The 20043-nt window shown below is 37.2% G+C and overlaps 2 protein-coding genes across 8 annotated transcripts in view; one reads left to right on the top strand and one right to left on the bottom strand.

Annotated features, from left to right (window-relative positions):
* Positions 1 to 8240, bottom strand: part of oplah (5-oxoprolinase, ATP-hydrolysing) — a 64314-nt gene extending 56074 nt beyond the window's left edge. For 2 of the 5 annotated variants that reach the window (XM_081392125.1, XM_081392129.1), the window contains exon 1: positions 8083 to 8224. The gene's annotated coding sequence lies outside the window, so the exon portion shown is untranslated. Of the gene's footprint in view, positions 1 to 6974; positions 7120 to 8082 lie in introns of those variants that run through there. The other 3 variants (XM_081392127.1, XM_081392128.1, XM_081392126.1) reach the window with 3 other exon arrangements.
* Positions 8241 to 9763: 1523 nt separating this feature from the next.
* The window catches only part of stat5b (signal transducer and activator of transcription 5b), a 35497-nt gene continuing 25217 nt past the window's right edge, over positions 9764 to 20043 (top strand). For 2 of the 3 annotated variants that reach the window (XM_081392893.1, XM_081392895.1), the window contains exons 1-5: positions 9764 to 10119; positions 14082 to 14217; positions 15183 to 15339; positions 18773 to 18862; positions 18964 to 19132. In XM_081392893.1, the coding sequence (XP_081249019.1) occupies positions 14090 to 14217; positions 15183 to 15339; positions 18773 to 18862; positions 18964 to 19132 (544 nt within the window). In that variant the 5' untranslated portion in view covers positions 9764 to 10119; positions 14082 to 14089. The other variant, XM_081392894.1, reaches the window with a different exon arrangement.

Consider the following 20043-nt stretch of genomic DNA (forward strand, 5'->3'; position numbering starts at 1 on the left):
ACTGCGCGATTTTGCACAGACTACCGGAGAGTAAATTCAGTCACCGTACCCGACTGTTTCCCTTTACCGCGCATGGAAGATTGCGTTGACAATCTCGGTCCAGCTCGTTATGTCAGTAAGTTAGATTTGTTAAAAGGGTACTGGCAAGTTCCTCTTACGGCTCGTGCTTCTGACATTTCGGCGTTTGTAACACCTGATAGTTTCCTCCAGTACTCCGTGATGGCTTTCGGTATGCGTAACGCACCAGCCACTTTTCAGCGATTGATCAACATTGTGCTGGCTGGGGTACCTAAGTGCAATGCATATTTAGACGACCTAGTAGTTTACTCTACCGATTGGTCAGAACATGTGTCTTTATTGCGAATTGTGTTTGAGCGACTTGAGAAGGCTTCGTTAACGTTAAACCTAGCTAAATGTGAATTTGGCCAGGCCACAATTACGTATCTCGGGAAGGAAGTTGGTCAAGGTCAAGTGCGCCCGTTAGAAGCTAAGGTTGCCGCCATAGCTGAGTTCCCTGCTCCAACCACCCGACGTGAACTTCGTCGATTTTTAGGGATGGCTGGCTACTATCGTGGCTTCTGTAAAAACTTTTCGACGATTGCGCACCCTCTGACTTCACTTCTTAGTCCATCTCGAACGTTTGTATGGTCTGATGAATGTCAGCATGCTTTTAACTCGATCAAAATTCTTCTGTGTAATGCACCTGTTTTATCCGCACCAGATTGTGCTTTTGCGTTTAAACTTGACGTGGATGCGAGTGCCGTTGGCGCTGGAGCAGTGTTAGTGCAGGAAGGTAAAGATGGCATTGATCACCCCATCTGCTACTTCTCGCGCAAGTTTAACAAACATCAGGTAAACTATTCAACGATCGAGAAGGAGGCGTTAGCACTTCTGATGGCTCTCCAGTACTTTGATGTGTATCTTGGCTCGAGTAATATTCCAGTCACCGTGTTTACCGATCATAACCCTTTAGTTTTCCTGTCACGTATGTATAATCAGAATCAACGTTTGATGCGTTGGTCTCTGATTGTACAGGGTTATAATCTGGTGATTAAACATAAAAAAGGCGTCGAAAATGTGATCGCTGACGCACTATCTAGAGTTGCTTATTGCGGCATTTGATAATTGTGTGAACAACTATATGTTTGATCTATTCCATATAGTTGGTTCTTAAGGGGGGAGGTGTTACGCTCCACGTGTGTTTTGTGTTTTGTTTTCATTGCTTGGTGCACGTTTGTGTATTTCACACGTGTTGGCTGTTGTGCTCATTATCTTTTCTTTGTTTCTAGCTCACTCTCTCTGCTCGCAGGTTGCTGTGATTGGCCGAGTCGGACGTCAGTCATCATTAGGGCGGCGCTTGGGAGCCAATCGGAGGCCGTTCAGCTGGTTCAAAAGGATGGCGTTTTCATTCATGCTGTCTCTCTCCCGATCGCGAACTGAGTTTTGTAGCGGAATGAGTTTTGAGCTCTTTGTAGCGGAATGAGTTTTGAGCTCTTTGTAGCGGAATGAGTTTTGAGCTCTTTGTAGCGGAATGAGTTTCCTATAGCGAATCGAGTTTTTGTATCTGCCCGCACCTGAGTTGTGTGCCATGTGCTTTGATATTTGTGATGTGTTGTCTTTTGTTTTCGTTTGCTATGATACTTTGATTAACAGCTGAGACAGCGGGAAGAGAACGCAGGTCAGTATATCGCGATATACACTGTACACGTAGCAAATGATTGTCTAGACACACTAGGTAAGAAGTGAGCGCCACTTAATGTATGTTCTGTTTTGTTAGATAGTTAGTTACGGTGCCGGATGCACTGAAGATTTCGGTTTATTTTCTACATTTTGCTTTGGTTAGATTAGGTTTAGATTAAGGGTTGTTTTGTTTTACTTCGTTCTTTCCTTTGGCGCCGCTTTCGTTCTTTTCCCCTTTTATTGTTAGTTTGTTTGTTTATATTTTCACCTTGTACATAGCACACATTACTACTGTTGTTATTTTACTGGATCTAGTGGCTTCGGCTTTTTGTGTGAATAAACGTCCAGTATTTTTCTCTTCCAAAGTGGTCTGTCATGTTCTTCCACCTCATTCCATAACCAGCAGTACGTTAATATGTAAATGTTATGGTACATTTCCTAGACTCAAAGTTCGTAACACTTATTAAAGGGATAGTTAACCCCAAAATTAAAATTCTGCCTTCATTAATTTACTCACAATTGATTTCTTTCTTCAGTGAAACCCAAAAGAAGCTACTCTGTCTTTCATGCGTGGACAAAGACCTTATGATTTCAGTAATCATTGAACAAGTGTCTATGTCGATCATAGACATAATAAATACATAGACGCCCTATTGGCCGCTGGATCGTACGTCAACGGCACCCCCATATTGCGGAGGGCAAATCCCATACCTCTCATAACTGGAATTGAGAAAAATCCCTGCTTCGTGCGCTGCACAAATTGCCGCACAATTGAAAACAGGTCACAGGGAATTACCTTTCACAAGCAAGACTGAACATTTGTTTCTGGTTGTATTTGGTCATTATATAATTAGTAATAGTAACGTTAGTTGGCCACCGGAGTCAGTCAGACTAAAATAGATAGCGATGTCGCTAGTTAACTCAGCTGTGAAAGTTGAGACATGAAGTTGACATGATTTATATTATAGTTTTAGCTTATAATTATATTTCCTGAAATCTAAATATTCATCTATATTTTCTTAAAAATGACTTTTATTACAAGTACTCGTTTCGGGTAGGTAGGCAGACCAGTCACTATTTCATTTACTATTTTTATTATTGTCTATATTATTCTGCAATTGATATTACATTGTATTTGCTCTTATTATTATTAGGGGCCAAGCACCGAAGGTGCGGAGGCACCTATTGTATCTGTTCCCGTTCTTATTATTCTTCCGACTGGGAGCCTATGGCAGCCCATAGAACCGCTTGCGGGAAAGTTATGAAATTTGGCACACTGATAGATGACGGTCTGAAAAGTCACCATAGCAAATTTAGTGTCTTAAAACCAATCCCTCTAGCGCCACCAACTGTCCAAAGTTGCACTCATGTTTATGCTAATAACTTTTGAACCGTATGGCCAATCAACAAAATTATTTTTCCCTCTGATTCCTGAGCTCATGACGATTCAATTGCACCCTATGACGTACATGTCATCACAAGCATGACCTGAGGCTACATGCTGCGTTTCGGCACAGCGCCACCTACTGGTCCGGAGATATGAAAAATAGCTATTTTTGCTTATAACTTCTGAACAGTTTGTCCAAAAATCATAAAATTGCTCTTGTTAGATTCAGGGCGACATGCCGAGTCGACTGATATCCAATTTTACCATATCGGCCATTTTGACTGTCGGCCATTTTGAATTTTGTGCTAAAATGCTGTATTTTAAGAATGCATGAACGGATTGTTACGAAACTTGGTATGGGTCATCAGCACAATGTCCTGAAGGAGCGTGAGAAGTTTCAAAACAGCGCCACCTAGTGGTGAATATTTTTTTTCAAATGCTTATAACTTTGGGTGTGGTCTACTTATTTTCACGAGACTCATCTAATTAGACTCCTGAAACCTTGCCGAGTCCTATGATACCAAACATGCTAGGTTTCGCCTTACGGTTTGTGTAGCGTTGTGATTTAGCGCTTAAAAAACATTTGGCTATATCTTCGAAACCGCTAGTCCGATCGATGACGAAACCGCCGTCAGAAGTTTGGAAACATAGGTCGATAGCTAGATGCTAATACCCAAATGCGAAAATATTAGCCGCTTTCCGACCGCAAGAACCTTTTCACAGTTCCTAGAACTATTGGCTATAGTACCCGGATGTCGGCGTGTTCACACCGCAGGAACTAGGAACGATTTTAGTTCTAGGAACTCCATTTGTAGGAACTAATTTAGGTCCTACTTCAGAGTAGGGTCTAAACCAGCACTATAGGAACTATCCGTGACGTTAGTGTACGCTGATTGACCGAACGCACGCGGAACACCAGCACCCGCCATTTTTAAAACAGCTAGAATGTAAACACACAGATTATAGTCTATATATTTACTCCATAAACTAACTATACAAACATGGAAAACAGTGATAGGTGGGTCTCTAAACCTTAAATGCTGAAGAGAAAATCCAACGCAACTTTGAGGGGACCAAGCCAAACATGATTATGTAGGCTAATAACCTTTTTTCATATACTGTCTACTTTCTATAACAGTTCTATCTAATAAGATATTAAACAGTACTGTTAGACAGATCGCTAACTAATAAACACAGAGAATGCGAGCATTGTTTGCTCTGGCGTTCTCAGCGCCGCCAAAATAAAGGTCCGTCGCGCCGTCAAAATAAAAGTCACCGTGCTTGCGTCACTCCCTTACCCCTCCTACCAGTTCCTATGGCCACTTGGCCAGTGCGAATGCAAACAGCAAAACCGAGTTTGGGGGAGAGTAGTTCTTAGAACTGTTTAGAAGTGGACAGTTCCTAGAACTAAGTTCCTAGAACTACTTGGTCAGAAAGCGGCTATTGATAGTAAGGGGTAGTAAAATCCAATCAAAGTCATGTGTCAGTCATTTTTTACGTGTTTTTTCATATAAATGTCTATAACTGAGATATTTTCACCAAAATTGACTCAAATATGTATGGGCTCACTCTGAGGACACATAAAAAAAATGGTGGGACTGAGCCTCTTGGTGGCGCTATAATAGAACAAAACATGAAATTCCCATTGACTTCAATACAGTTTTGTGAAATAAAATGCTATACTAAACAAATGCATTGGTGTAATATTACGAAACTCAGAATGTGCCATCAGCACCATCCCCTTAAAGTACTCAAAATATTTTGAGACAGCGCCACCTAGTGGTCAAAAGTTATAACAAAATTTCCAAAAAGGCTAATAACTTTTGAATGTATCTGCCTATTGAAATGCCACTGGTCTTAATAGATTCTATCGGTCACGCAGAGAACATAGATACCAAGTTTACCTTATTTGGCCGAACTTTCTCTCCGCCATCTTGATTTTTTTATTCAAAACCTACTTTTTCGAGCTCCTCCTAGACCGTTTCTCCGATTTTCACTAAAATCGAATCGTATCATCTCCAGACTGTGTCATCTCAAGACTGTGCCGACAAAAAGTTATGGATTTCGTGTCGATAGACGAAACCGTTTTTGTATAGCACAGCAGCAAAGTTGAGGAATGATGCTAAAAGCACTATTCAGGCTTTATCTCTGCAATGCCTTGACATATTGACACCAAACTTTGTATGTGTCATTGACACTTCACTCTGACCACATCACATCAGTTATGTAACTGCGCCACCTATTGGTCGAAAGTGATAATTCATTATATCATATTTTTATTTACTGTTTCTATGATTTTTCAGGCATTTTGCCTAAAATCCTCTTTAAATATCTTTAATTGCTCATTGTTGCAGTTGGTCTGACACTTTCAGACATGTATTGTCGTCTTATTCTGCTTGGCCCCGGTAATTGCTGCTTGCAGCTATATTTATTATTGTTATTATAATATTATACCACTTGCGATTATCAATCTATTATAGTTATGCTGTTAAATTATTGTACTATTCACTAGTCACTATTTAACTTATAATTTTTTTATTGTCTATATTCTGTAATTGATATTTCATATTCTATTCCCATTATTATAATATTATATACATAAACTATATGCTATTATCAATATATTATTATTATATTATTGTACTTATGATATTATATAATTATACTATTCGTTACCATTTTATTTGCATTAAACTGTTTGTTTATTTTATTGACTATACTGTAAACTATTTACTATTACTTCTAACTTGATCTTATATTTACTATTTGCATTGCACTGTAGTTGTACCATATCATATGTATTACCATAAAGGATCCATCAGTTATCTTTGTTATTGCTAAAATTGGGTCAAAGACAGAAAATGCTTTTTCCACAATAAGAAAACTTTATTTCATTTAATGTGAAAATTAACAATGTATTTTCACAATTCTTATCCAAGAATAAAAAGCCAAATACATGACAAGCCTGAGCTTTGACAATTCTTTACTAAAAAAATATTTTATAAGTCTAACTATCAAGATTTGAAATAACTAGAGATAGAACTTTTTGTACACCACGTACAAACCACTGAAATTGGTTGATAAATGTAAACGTTAGTTTTGTTTTTATCCAGAAAAACCGCTGCTCACCCATTTACTTGGATTTGTTTATAGTGCAGTCTTGCCCTCAGCAATATGGCGGACGCATTGACATATCGCAGCAACGTTCCAAAGCGGCCAATCGGGCATCTACTTATTATGTCTATGATGTCGATTACCTGAGTATGAAGTGTCTAAGTGTCTATTTCCTGATCTCTGAGGAGTTTTAGACATTTGTAAATGTTTTAATGAGGTATTTGTATAATTAAAATGAATAATAGTATTTAATAGTCTCTGTTTAGCTGACCCATCCATAGAACAAACAAAACAAGCCCTGAAAATTGATAAAATAAGACATATTATTAGGGCTGCCCGCTAATATTCGCCTAATCATTAGTCGACTAGAAGAGGTTTGGTCGACCAAAATTTTATTAGTCAGAAGAAAAAAAAAAAGATTTTTTTTTGGTCAAATAATTAAAACATACAAGGATGTGCTTTCTGCCGTCTCGTTCTCCCTGAACTTGAGCACGTCGTAAAAATTAACCGAAATTCAGGGTATACTTGTCTCACAGACATGAGAATTATATCTATAGAAAGCTTGAAAGGTCTACTTTTAAATAAACCAAACAAATATTCTGAGAGAATGTAATCTGTTAAAAACTTGCATAGGCGCGTCCACTACAGTGGAGATGACGAGTCAGCATCGTTGACTTAATCTAGAAAAATCTTTAGTCGAGGGCAGCCCGACTATACTTTCAATAAAACATTTGCAATGGGTTTGTAAAAGCTGTTTTTCTGCATGTTTGGCATGAGTTTTTGTTGCATTTACACTTTTTTTTACCAGCAGGCGTCACAAGCGTGTTTTTCCCATCACCAAGGCTGGATTAGTAACCCTCAGGGGTCCCTGGGCACTGAAGCTCATGGGCCTCCCTCTTCTACCTAACAACCACACCCTCCAAAGGAACACACACACACACACACACACACACACACACACACACAATTCTAAGGCCCTCCAGCTGTACTAAGGCCCATCAGGTGTGGGATTTGACATGCCAAATCACTATTGGTCAAAAGCTGAATGACTAGTTCACAAGACACATGACAATGATACAATTTTTTTTCCCTGAAAAGTAGGGCTGCACGATTTGGGGAAAATGTCATATTGCGATTATCGAGGTCAATATTGCGATTGCGATATAATAAACAAATGGTTTCATGAGTCAACTTGCTTGGATCTCAAGTAAAATGCACACACAGATTAGTGATAATGCTAAAATGTGTATTTCTCAACTCAAACTAGAAACAACAACTAAATGCACTGTGTTTTCAAATTAAAATAATATTTTTTACAAAATTAAATATTGACATCTTTGCATTACTGCAAACTTGTTATTTGTCTCAATAATACAATAGTAAAAAAAATAAATGTCATATTTACCGGGCCAGCCCATCACAACCAGAAACATCCGTGAAAAACAACATTAATGACAGAAATATCACACGAAAAACACAAGAAATAAGGATGCTGACATGTTTGGTGTAAGAAGAACAGAAATAAAATAAGTGAGAGAAAGATTCTTCCTCCTCTTGGCAAAAAGAAGAGATGAAATTAAATCATACAGGTTTGGAACAACATTTTTTGAACTATCATTTTAAATTAGAACGTGCATATGCAAATAATAAATGAACATTTAAATTCTATGATAAAACGCTGTCTGAACGCTGTGCTGTCTGCAGATGCTCAGCTGTTATAAATAGGTGCACATTAGACTAAAAGCTTAAAGGGCAGCAGAATCCTTTAAACCTTAACTAGGCTAAAGATCACTGACAATATACAGTAGTACACGTGTTGCTATGTTTCTGTCAGTAAATGCATTGCATACATGAACAATCAGGCAATACAACATGAGCATGTTCTGCTGTAGGGTACTTACACTTGAAGCACTAGTGAAACAAGAAACGAACAGACGATTCCTCTCGTGTTGCACTGACTGTTTACAAATATGAAGCTTCACTTCTCCGCTTCGACATTGAGAAGTTCAGTAGATCAGTACTAGTACCACCTCTTTCTGCTACACTGTCTCCGCCTTCTGTTCTGAGATATATCACGTGACTGAGGCCAGGGGGCGGTTGATAGTTATGGCGCGTGATTGCTCAAGAAGAAAGGCGAATCTTTACAAACCTCCTGTATGACTTTATTTCGTTTGCGGAACACAAAATAAGATATTTATATCAATTTAACTCGGTTACATTAATGTTTTTTGTGTATTTGCCCCCTTTTGTGCTAAGTATGCATAATGCCCTATGTTAAGGTATTGTATGCCTATTTAATGTCTGTGTTTATTAGATGAATCTTATCTGACCAATAAAAACCTGTTCTGTTAGCTACACATTAAATGGACTATCCATTGTATTATTTAAACAACTTTAAAATGATTGACACAGTTGCAGAAGGAATTGACTAGGCCTATTTATTCGGAGATGTCTTTTGATAGTCTATTTTTAATTAGGCTACTAATGCATTATTCATTATAATAACGACTAGCTATTTAACTAAATTAATTATATTTCATTTATATTTCATTGAAAATAAAATAACTCGAAATTAAATGTGGTATGTATAGCACATTTACTATTTGCTATAACACATTTAACCCATCAACAGGCAAATTAACAAAACAATATAAACTCTATCAAAAAAAAAAATTTCAGAAAAGATACTCAAAATTCAAATTACATATGTGTTTTCAGCAGAGACTTATTATGGAGCCACAATAGTGAAAAGCACAATTAGTGCTTTAAAAACATGTAAATTCGTAAATTAAAGTCATTCCCGAATTTAAGAGGCAGCCAGTGAATAGATGATAGAAATAAAATACATTTAAAAAAAATCGTGTAGTGGTGACTGGTGGTCAGCAGATGTTAGTGTACAGAGGGGTGCAATACTGCAAAATCTGGTTTCGATCCCATACCAAGCAAATAGGCTACAGGGCCAGTATCTACGATATTGATACCGATACCAATAAAAGCATGCACTTGAACTTATACTTTCCAGTAGAGGAGACCAGTGTGCCATAGTTAATGAGGTGAATGCATCATTAATATGCTAAATCTGAATATTTTGTCACCACTAAAAGATTTTGTGATTTGTTCTCTCAACTCGTCTAATTACTCATGTGTAGGGTTGCTGTATAGTTAAACCACTGTAAAGGGCTGCCAGTGATAGATGTCTGTCTACAACTAAAGGTAAAACTTTTGCACAAATTTTTACAACAGTTACAGTTAAAAAAACAGTTACAGAACATAACACAATCCATTTTAACAATCAATTAAAAAATATATTGCACAAACTAGCTTAATTATATAATGACTGCTCAAAAGTTTGGGGTCCGGTCAGTATAATGTTTTTGAAATAATTATCTTCTGCATATTTTATCATATTTGATGTAAAAACAGTAATATTATGAAATATTATTACAATTTAAAATAGGCTAGTACTACAACTGGTTTTCCAAGAAAGTTTGAGTTGGAAGAGTTTATAAGCGGAGTTTACCGGCGTGATGACGTTTAATCTCCTCGACAGCATCTGTACTCCCATCAGGCTCTGCTCCCATTAAGCCACTTGTTAGCAACCGCCCTTTTCAAGACACGTAAACAGCGTTAAAAAAAAATCAAGAGTGTTGTAGAATAAAACGTGAAAGTGTCTTGAGCTTGTGTTCACCACAGACCTTATTTCAGCCATTTAACAAAAATCCAATTGACTTCGTGACGATGGAACAGGAAGTGCTAAAATGTTTACTCTTTTCCGCGTTTTGGCATACAAAGTGATGTCATACCTGCACCACTCAGTTTAGAGTTGCTGTAGTTGTGTATTTTTATGCAGTGGAGCTCATGGATGGATAAACGGTGTCAAACTTTGAAAATCCACAAGTCATCATCACATCTTTCTGCTGCAAGTCTCCTTTGATGCTGTGAGCACATGTTTTATCACCTTTATTATTCAGTTGTTCTCATGTGACTGCTTCGAGCTGCTTCAGATGTTAAACTGCTCCCGTGGGTGATAATTCACCATGTTTCCGGACCCTAATACACTTTTAAATCGTTCATGGCACAGGTACATACTCTGTCTGATGTTAACGCGACGCTTTAAAACACTTGTGTTTGTATGTTTGATCCTTAAGGTTGAGCTAATGCTAGCTGCCAATGCTAACTTCTAATGCTAACTAAACAACCCACGAGTACTCAAATTCATAATCGAAAATAAATGTGTAGTGTAGTGTTTCATATTGTAAAACATGATTTTTGGGATATTTAATTTCAGTTTGCCTGTTGTCTTCCAGTTAACTTAGCTCTTGAGGTTAAAGCAACAGGTTTATGTTGATGCTAATTGTATGTGCTAATGTAATATAGTCTGCTTCAAAAACAGCAATACGAACAAATAGGCCTACATTTTTTAAAGAACAAAGTAATATTAGTTTTTATCAAAACGTGTATCTCAAATCTTATTTATTTGGGAACCTAAATGGGCCGTTTTGGCGTCAGGAAGAGTAAGTTAGCCTAACTTACATGTGATTTACCATGGTGCAGTGATGGTATTAAATGCTAAAGTAATTCAGGGTTTCCGCGGGGCATTAAAAAGCATTAAAAGTCATTAAATGGATTTTTGCGATAATTAAGGCCTTAAATGGCATTAAATTGTAATCATACAGGCATTGAAATCGGTTTGAAGAAAATGTTATATTATCAATTTATTTGAATATAGCCTTCATAATTAATATTTTTTATTTGCTGTCGCAAAATATGTAAGAACCAGTTGAAAGAACCAAATATGTAAGAAAAACACGCGGAACCAGTTTGGTGATTTCCTCCGGCCGGAGCAAAATTGCGGTGATGGGGAGATGACGCGGGTAATTTGAACAACAGGAATAAAACTAGACCAGAAAAATGGGAAAGTTCAAGGAAGACAAACAATTTAGGACATGGTTGCTGCCCGTTGGTGGTCAAAATAAAGAAGGATTTTGCAGCGTTTGTAAAAAGGTATTTAAGTTGGGTAACTTAGCTGTTGAAGCTCACTTTGCGTTTTTTGTGCAGATGATTTGTTGTCATGCAATGTTTTGTCACAGCACTGTCTCTTGAGTGGACTGACTTGAGTGGTATAAATGTTGATTACTGTCTGTGTAGTGGCTTAAATTTTTTTTTTATATATAAATAATTCCAATTCCACATTATTTGAAAAATTTGTGGAATGATAACTTTTCCTCTATTGTAAGTGTGTCCACCTTATTCCTGACGAGTTTACTGCGTTTTGAATTATGGGTGGCACTTCCGGTTGGGGGAACTTTCATTCAAAAAAGACTGAAACTAATCATTTCAAATTATAAGGTTGCCCTAACAAATAGGCTAAAGCTTATCCGTCAGTTTGACTCCATGCGCTATCAGTTTTCTTTCATGTTTTATTTAAGAATAAGATGAGAATAACGTAACACTTGGTATTTTAACGTGACAGAATAATATATGGCAAGAGCTCTTGTCAGTCACTGCATTCTTTTCCTCATGATTCTTTTCTTTTTTCCTTTTGCATTTCGCAGTAATAGTATGAAAAAGGTCAACATATACTGCACATTTGTGGTCTCTTCTGCCATTAATAAATGCACAAAGAATCTCTCTTTTTTTTCTCTCCCCAAATCCTCATGTCTCTTTCCAGGTTTTTCACAGGTATATACAATATATTATCTGTCAAAATGACTGTAATCACTTTGAAATAGTATCACGCAATGCTGAAGTAATATATATATATATATATATAATACACACACACACACACACACACACACACTACCGGTCAAAAGTTTTAGATCGGTAAGATTTTTAATGTTTTTAAAAGAAGTCTCTTCTGCTCACCAAGGCTGCATTTATTTGATTACAAATACAAACAAAAACAGTAATATTGTGAAATATTATTCTAATGTAAATCAGCTGTTTTCAATATATAGTTAAGTGTAATTTATTCCTGTGATCAAAGCGGAATTTTCAGCATCATTACTCCAGTCTTCAGTGTCACATGATCATTCAGAAATCATTCTAATATGATGATTTGATGCTCAAGAAACATTTATGATTATTATCAATGTTGAAAACAGTTGTGCACATTTTTATTTCAGGATTCTTTGATGAATAGAAAGTTCAAAAGAACAGCATTTATCTGAAATCTAAAGCTTTTGTAACATTAAACACTTCCGTTCAAAAGTTTGGGGTCAGTAAGAATTTTAATTTTATTTTTGGGGGAAGAAATAAAATAAATCAATACTTTTATTCATCAATGATGAGTTAAACTGATCAAAAGTTACAGTAAAGACATTTATAATGTTAGAAAATATTCTATTTTAAATAAATGCTGTTCTTTTGAACTTTCTATTCATCACAGAATTTTTTTTGTAAATAACTGTTTTCAACATTGATAATAATCATAAATGTTTCTTGATCATCAAATCCTCATATTATAATGATTTCTGAAGGATCATGTGACACTGAAGACTGGAGTAATGATGCTGAAAATTCAGCTTTGATCACAGGAATAAATTACAGTTTACTATATTCACATAGAAAACTAATTTTAAATTGTCATAATATTTCACAATAGTACTGTTTTTTTGTTGTTGTTTTTTATCAAATAAATGCAGCTTTAGTGAGCAGAAGAGACTTCTTTTAAAAACATTAAAAATCTTACCGATTTAAAACTTTTGACCGGTTATATATATATATATATATATATATATATATATATATATATATATATATATATATATATATTTATATATATATATATATATATATATATATATATATATATATATATATATATATATATATATATATATATATATTTATATATTTATATTTTTATTTTTGTCAAGTCACCTTTATTTATATAGCACTTTTTACAATACAGATTGCATCAAAGCAGCTTCACAGTGATAACATGAAAATAATACAACAAAGTTTGTTTCTAGAAGAAAATTGCATCATCGTCCACCTTATGTAAGGCAGATCAATAATATTGTTGAATATTAAATGTCCCCAACTAAGCAAGCCAAAAGCCAAGGCAACATATGGGCAACGTATTAAGGCAGTGTATGTTACATAATATAGATTACCACAATTATATTTAACCGTCCGATTTTGCTGTGGAAAGATTCACCCTTTTGGGGTTATGTCACATTATTGTAGGCCAGCCCGGAAGTTGGCATCACCTTGGTTTCCTCAACAAAAACCCAATATATGATTTTTGATATGATTTCATGAAAATGAAAATTCTGTTATCATTTACTCAACCTCAAGTTGTTCCAAACCTGTATGATTGTCGTTCTTCTGCTGAACACAAAAGTAGATATTTTGAAGAATGTCGTAACCAAACAGTTGATGGGACCCCATTGACTTCCATAGTATATGGAATTGTCCATCAACTGTTTGGTTACCCATATTCTTCTTATAGTTATTCTCTGGGCATTATGACCATTCACATCCTGCACATGAGCAATATTTAAAACTGATTAGTCAGATTTAGCCATTTTAACAATAACAATTTGTTGCAGAGGACAGCTCACTAAAATTTTCACTAAAACACACAAAATAACATTTTAGTAATAATATAGATAATTACACTTGCCACATAGTGATTTATTGAATTCTAGGCTGGGGATAATGAGTGCAACACACAATTCAGTATGTTTCATTGCGTCATGACAAATGATACAACTGAAATGTGGAACACATACATTAGTTTTATGCTCCAGGCACAACTTCACAGTCAAGAACAAGATATTTATTTCAGTTAATTTGTCAAACAGAAGGCCAAGTCGAACGCATTTCATTGTGGCGTACAGTTTCCATACTTTTCTTAATGTTGCAATCGCACATCTGTCTATCTGTCCAGAGCCAGGAATGGCGCTGTGGATTCAGGCACAGCAGCTGCAGGGGGATGCCCTGCATCAGATGCAATCTCTCTATGGGCAGCACTTCCCCATTGAGGTGCGGCACTACCTGGCACAGTGGCTGGAGGCTCAGCCGTGGTGAGTGTCTCCTCCCCTAAAAGCTCAGATCTATGTATATGTAATAGACCAGGTTAGATGCCATATTGAATTTAACGCAGATGAAAACCAGGCTGTGAGGGATAGACAAACAGTCTTTACTAGGGGTGTAACAATATCTCATGTCACAATATATCCCAATACAAAACTGCAACAATATGTATCGTGTATAGTGACAATATGTATCGTGGATAGTTCACCCAAAATGAAAAATCAAGTTTTCAGAGTTTTAGTGTCAGTGCTACATTAAACTACTATATAGAATGTTGAATAGCCTATAATGTATAACAATGCAATGGGGGAATATTTGTGGGTCCTGATAATGCCAAATGTCTTGTTACCAGTAAAAAGTGGCCTACATTATTTTAAATAAAATCTAGTCAGTGACAGAGTGCAGCATATTTGTCTAAAATAATTCTTTATTTTCAGCTTCAGAATCATAAATATTTTTATTCTAGTGTCACTATTGTCCTTTGCATTGGGTTACCAGCACCAAGTCCAAGCCTATTCATTTAAACCCACATTGTATCAAATTTAGCATTTTAATCAACAGTACATTTTTTGTTAACCTTTTATCATGTGTCTTGGAGTATCGCAATATCTTATTGTGAGTTCAGTATTGTGATATGTATCGAATTGTGACATGAGGGTATCGTTATAGCCCTAGTCTTTACAATGACACGCGCTGTATGAAATTCTAGATCATGTAATTTTCACAACTCTTAAAACTGTTTCATGGAGTTTTTGACTCAAGGTTTTTCTTTTTTCAGAATGGCATTTCATTAGTTCACAACAGTACAGTCTGAATACACTGTTCTAACCCCCACAGCCTTGTTTTCTTTCCTGTAAAAAAGGAATATGACACTACCCTGACTAAGGTCTATAAAGTCTGTGTACTATCGTAGCAGGGCATGAAATGGACTGAAGCACGTTTATGTCGTGTGCAGGGATGCCATCGACCTGGAGAACCAGCTGGACGAGTTTAAAGCCAAGCGTCTGCTGGAGGGTCTGATCCAGGAGCTGCAGAGGAAGGCAGAGCATCAGATGGGTGAAGATGGCTTCTTGCTGAAGATCAAACTGGGCCATTATGCCACACAGCTGAAGGTATGAGAACCAGATGCAGGTATATGAGGCAAACCCGACAAGGGTAAAACATTAGGGTTTCTTGGTTGCTTTCCTGTGAAAAAGTACAGGGGGCAGGGAGATAATTGAATTTCTGAAATGGTTTTACATTTCCTTGCCAATAGACCCTTAATAAAGAAAAATGATTAAACTTAATGTGACATCTCACAACAGGCAATTGTGCTAGACGGTGTAAGCCCGTCTAAATCGGCCCAAAGGCGGTTTCCGATAGAACAGGTGAAGGTCTCTGCGCATTACTGTTTTTCCGTGTGGCAAAGTAATTTAATTTAATTTAAGCTTTTATCTGACTCCATTTATCACAACCTTGAATTTAGGTTAGATTGCCCAATTGTTTATTGGTCAATTATATAATAGTTTTGCAATACATTTGATTATTCTATTTAAATCTTTACTTTATATTTTACTCGTTCATTAAGAATCTGTGTCGCTCAGAGAGTCTCGCGCAGGCCGTTCTTTTACGCGGATCTCACGGTCACAAACTCGCCAGTCTGATAGATAACCAGAGGTTATGGCTAAAGCGATTCAACAATGCCACACACGCTAGCTATTGTTAAAAAGTACCCATATTGCCCCCTACAGTCACCCATATAACAACTTAGTTAAAGCCCAAACAATAACCAGAGGTTATGGCTAGTACATTAAAGGGGGGTTGAAACACTCAGTTTCAGTCAATCTCATGTTAATCTTGAGTACCTATAGAGTAGTATTGCATCCTTCATATCTCCAAAAAGTCTTTAGTTTTATTATATTTATAAAAGAAAGATAGGCTGTACCGAGTCTTTCTGGAAAAAAACGAGCGGCTGAAGGCGTGCCGTGTGGGCGGAGCTAAAGCTGTGCTTACACGCCGATAGCTAACAATACACAGACATTTGAAGCAGTTTTACTCACCGCCTGCGGTTCCAACGTACGACCGTGAACCTTTATCGTTGGGACTGCTCCATCCTTAAGCATTAGACGATCTGCAAATCCGGCGTCGAACTGGGCCTTGTTTATAAAACAATCATCGTCGAAATGCAGGGAACAAACAAGAACACTTGCACAACTCCGTTGATGCTCTGGAAAAACAAACTCCATCCACTGGTCCCTTAACGCTGGGTTCTTTGGGAATCTGTGCAGCCGATGACTTCCCTAAAGCCGATCACAGCGCTTTGATGGGCGTACTGCTTTCGCTCTCTCGCTCTGGTCTACGGGTGCGCGTGCGCCCTTCCGGGAGAAGTGCACTTAGGACCCTATAAGGAAATTCCGCCCCATCTGACGTCACACAGGCCCATACTTGAAACTTGTGACAAACCGGAAGTTGTATTTTTGGCACAGAAATACTCCTTCAAAATTTAATTTTTGAAACTTTGTCCATGTTTAGCATGGGAATCCAACTCTTTAACAGTGTAAAAAACTCAGTATGCATGAAATAGCATTTAACCTCCCCCTTTAAGATAGTGCCGCTTCAACGCTTGCTATTACCTTAATAGTATTTTTATCTAGCCCCCTATTTGCATCTGCACAACAACTTAGTTAAAATCAAGCAGTTAGTCGGGAATCAAGAACCCCACCAGATGTGCCTCACGCTCCATCTACACTGGGATCTAGTAATTCAGAATAAAATCAAATGTAACAATTTTTTATGTCAGGTAAATGTATCATGCCAATTTCATAATCAGTTCAAAGATAATCAATACAATAACATAAAATGCTCAGAGATAGAGTAAAAGATGTAGGTTAAACCTGACATTTTGAAAAATACATAATGCTGAAGTCTTTGAGATCCTTCATCATTATGGGCTGATCTGAGTTGCAGAATTGCCCTGAGCCTCCTGTTGCATTTCTTTATATAGATAGAAACTTCTTTCACATGGAAACATTTGCTAACAATGGGAAATTGCATTCAGAGTTTACACCTTTGGGGAACAGATTGACATTTGCCTGGACATTTGCACCCTTCTCTGTGTGCAAGTTATCTCTAAACTCTTAAGAACTTTATTACCTTTTGGTTTACTTATTTGGGAATGAGACATTTCAAATGATACCAAACATGTTTAATACTGTATGATAATTATTTACATTAAACCATATAGATTTTTGGTCTATATGGTTTATGGTATATGGTTTCATAAAGGGTGTTAATGGCCCTTTAAGCCTGTTCTTTCTAGGACGTGCTCTTCTGCAGAGGGAGAGTTGAATTCTCCATTTTGTGACAAGGTGCTGCCAGAGCAGAGCTGCTGCAGTAGATGTGAAAGATATGAATAAAAGTGATGTTATTTAAGGCAGCGCAAATACCTGTTTACATCCTGTTTTTCGGTTGAAGTCCAAAGTAATCGATTGCCTTTCACATCTACTGCAGTCAGATTCACTCGTGTTCACTCAGAAGGAATCACTCACATTTTCTGTGCACTTGTAATGACACATCAAGGATGTTAAGAGGCTAAAAGCAGGTTTAGTACTTGCCCCATTGAAGTCAACAGGGTGCAAATTTTAAAAGTAGAATAACTCGGTGTAGGCAACACCGATTTTTGTCGTTGTTCTCTGTATTGACAGCACTCCAAATGTACAAAAAAATGAGCTCAATGTTAAAATTGACCGGAGTTCTCCTTTAAAGTTGTCACTTTTTGAGTGTTTGCAAAAACGCACCGTTTTGTGCCTGGCCCTTTAAATGCAAAAGAGCTGCTGCAGAGGGCGGGGTTTCAAGAGCTCATGTCTGTTAGCAGCTGCTATTACCTCACGCAGACACACTAAAATGACAGAAACTGTTCTGCCTTTAATGTTAAACGGAGTCAGATAAGGATGGAGAGACTCAAGAAGAAGTGACAACATGTAGAATGCAACAGGACGTCTCTGAATGGTTAGTTGATGAATTTGTTGCTGATGTGGAGTTAACTATCTTCAATTAGGATATTCTGTCATGATAAATCTATAAATTACTCATATATGAACTGTTGTGAGATGCACACAGAGTGACTTTCTATTGCATGTGAAAATATGGATGCTAAAGTTTGAGCTGACTCACAAATGTACTCTTATACAACAACTTTTCCTCTTCTCAACATGGACTGCGTGTTCCCGGGGGCGGGGTTTATGTAAATTCTAGGGTTAGTGATGTCACTAACCCGAGAGGAATGTCGTGTAGTCCCAACCAGCCATTTGTTGTAGTCCTTTTCTTTAAAAGCAAATATCTTCCTTTGCTTTGAACTTTGAGCATTGTAACTTTGCAGATGTTGTTTATGCTCAAACAGCAACATTACACACTAACTAAAGTTAGAAAAGTGAAATCACACTCAACCACCCCTTTAATGGTTGAGAATTGAGGTCAATCGCGTGTTTTATTTCAAAAGATTTGTTCCTCTGATGAATTGAGTTCATACCCACGATGATGTGATTTTGATGATCCTATGTTTTGTAGAGCTCGTATGACCCTTGCCCTTTGGAACTTGTGCGATGTGTCAAACACATTCTGTACACTGAGCAAAGACTTGTACAGGAAGCATCCAATGTAAGTCTCACACACAGTTTCTTTGGTTGTTGATCTACACTGAGGATGTAGGGATTGGAATGTGACAATTGAATGATATTTTGTATGTTTGTGGTGATCAGGCCAGCAGTTCGGGTCCGGTGGACGGGACCCCTCAGAGATACCAGCAGATCAACCAGACATTTGAGGAGCTGCGTGTCATGACGCAGGACACAGACAACGACCTCCGCAAGTTGCAGCACAGTCAAGAATACTTTATCATTCAATACCAGGAGAGCTTGAGGATACAGGGTATGAACATATAAGTCATCTCATCCTGCACATATTATTTAGTGTTTTTCTGTATTATACCACAACACCGCTGAATACTTGATTCTGCAAGCAAAACCTTTTAGGAGAAAATATTAAATGGAGTACATGCCGTTGATGTCTACAGATAAAGAGAGAATATATTTTATCTCAGGGATAGGCAACTTCGGTCCTGGAGCGCCACTGTCCTGCAGAGTTTAGCTTCAGCCCTGATAAAAACTCACCTGCTTGTATCTATCTAGTAATCCTGAAAAACATTAGCCCCGTTTACATGTAGCATTGTATTCCGATTATAACCAGGTGCAAGTCCAATCAGAATGAAAATGCTCCATGTCAACACCTCAATCGGAATAAAAATGCTCAAACCGATTGAAATTTCAGTCGGATTGAAGGGGGTGGAATAAACCTTTTCATGAACCGACCAAACGAAAGATTACACCATGTAAACGAGCTGATCCGATTACTTTGAGCGTACGTCTTTCTGCGCATGCCTGGTTTTGCGCCAGATAATTCTGTCAGCTAACATAATGCCTTCTGTTTGTGATCCGTTGTGGATTCTGATCACCGTATAAGGTAGGAATATTTATACCCGATGCAAAAAACTATGCGCGCTAACCATTACCATAGTAAACATGGTAAATATGTACGCTTGAAGAAATCAGACAAATCAAAATCCTGTTTTTATTTTATCTGTCAGTAGCCTATGTCTCGGACTATCCTTTTTTTCTCTGACTGAAAATATAACTGTATCCTTCTGGGAGAGAGTGCTAAAGCTCCTCAGGTCATATTTTTGGTGGCATATTTGTAGAAATTAACATTCTTTCTAAATGTGATGTAAATACGTCCTTACTAGGCTACCAAATAAACAGAAACAGACGCGAATAAGTTGTGTG

Source organism: Scardinius erythrophthalmus (assembly GCF_964197995.2).
Source record: "Scardinius erythrophthalmus genome assembly, chromosome: 18".
Lineage (NCBI taxonomy): Eukaryota > Metazoa > Chordata > Actinopteri > Cypriniformes > Leuciscidae > Scardinius > Scardinius erythrophthalmus.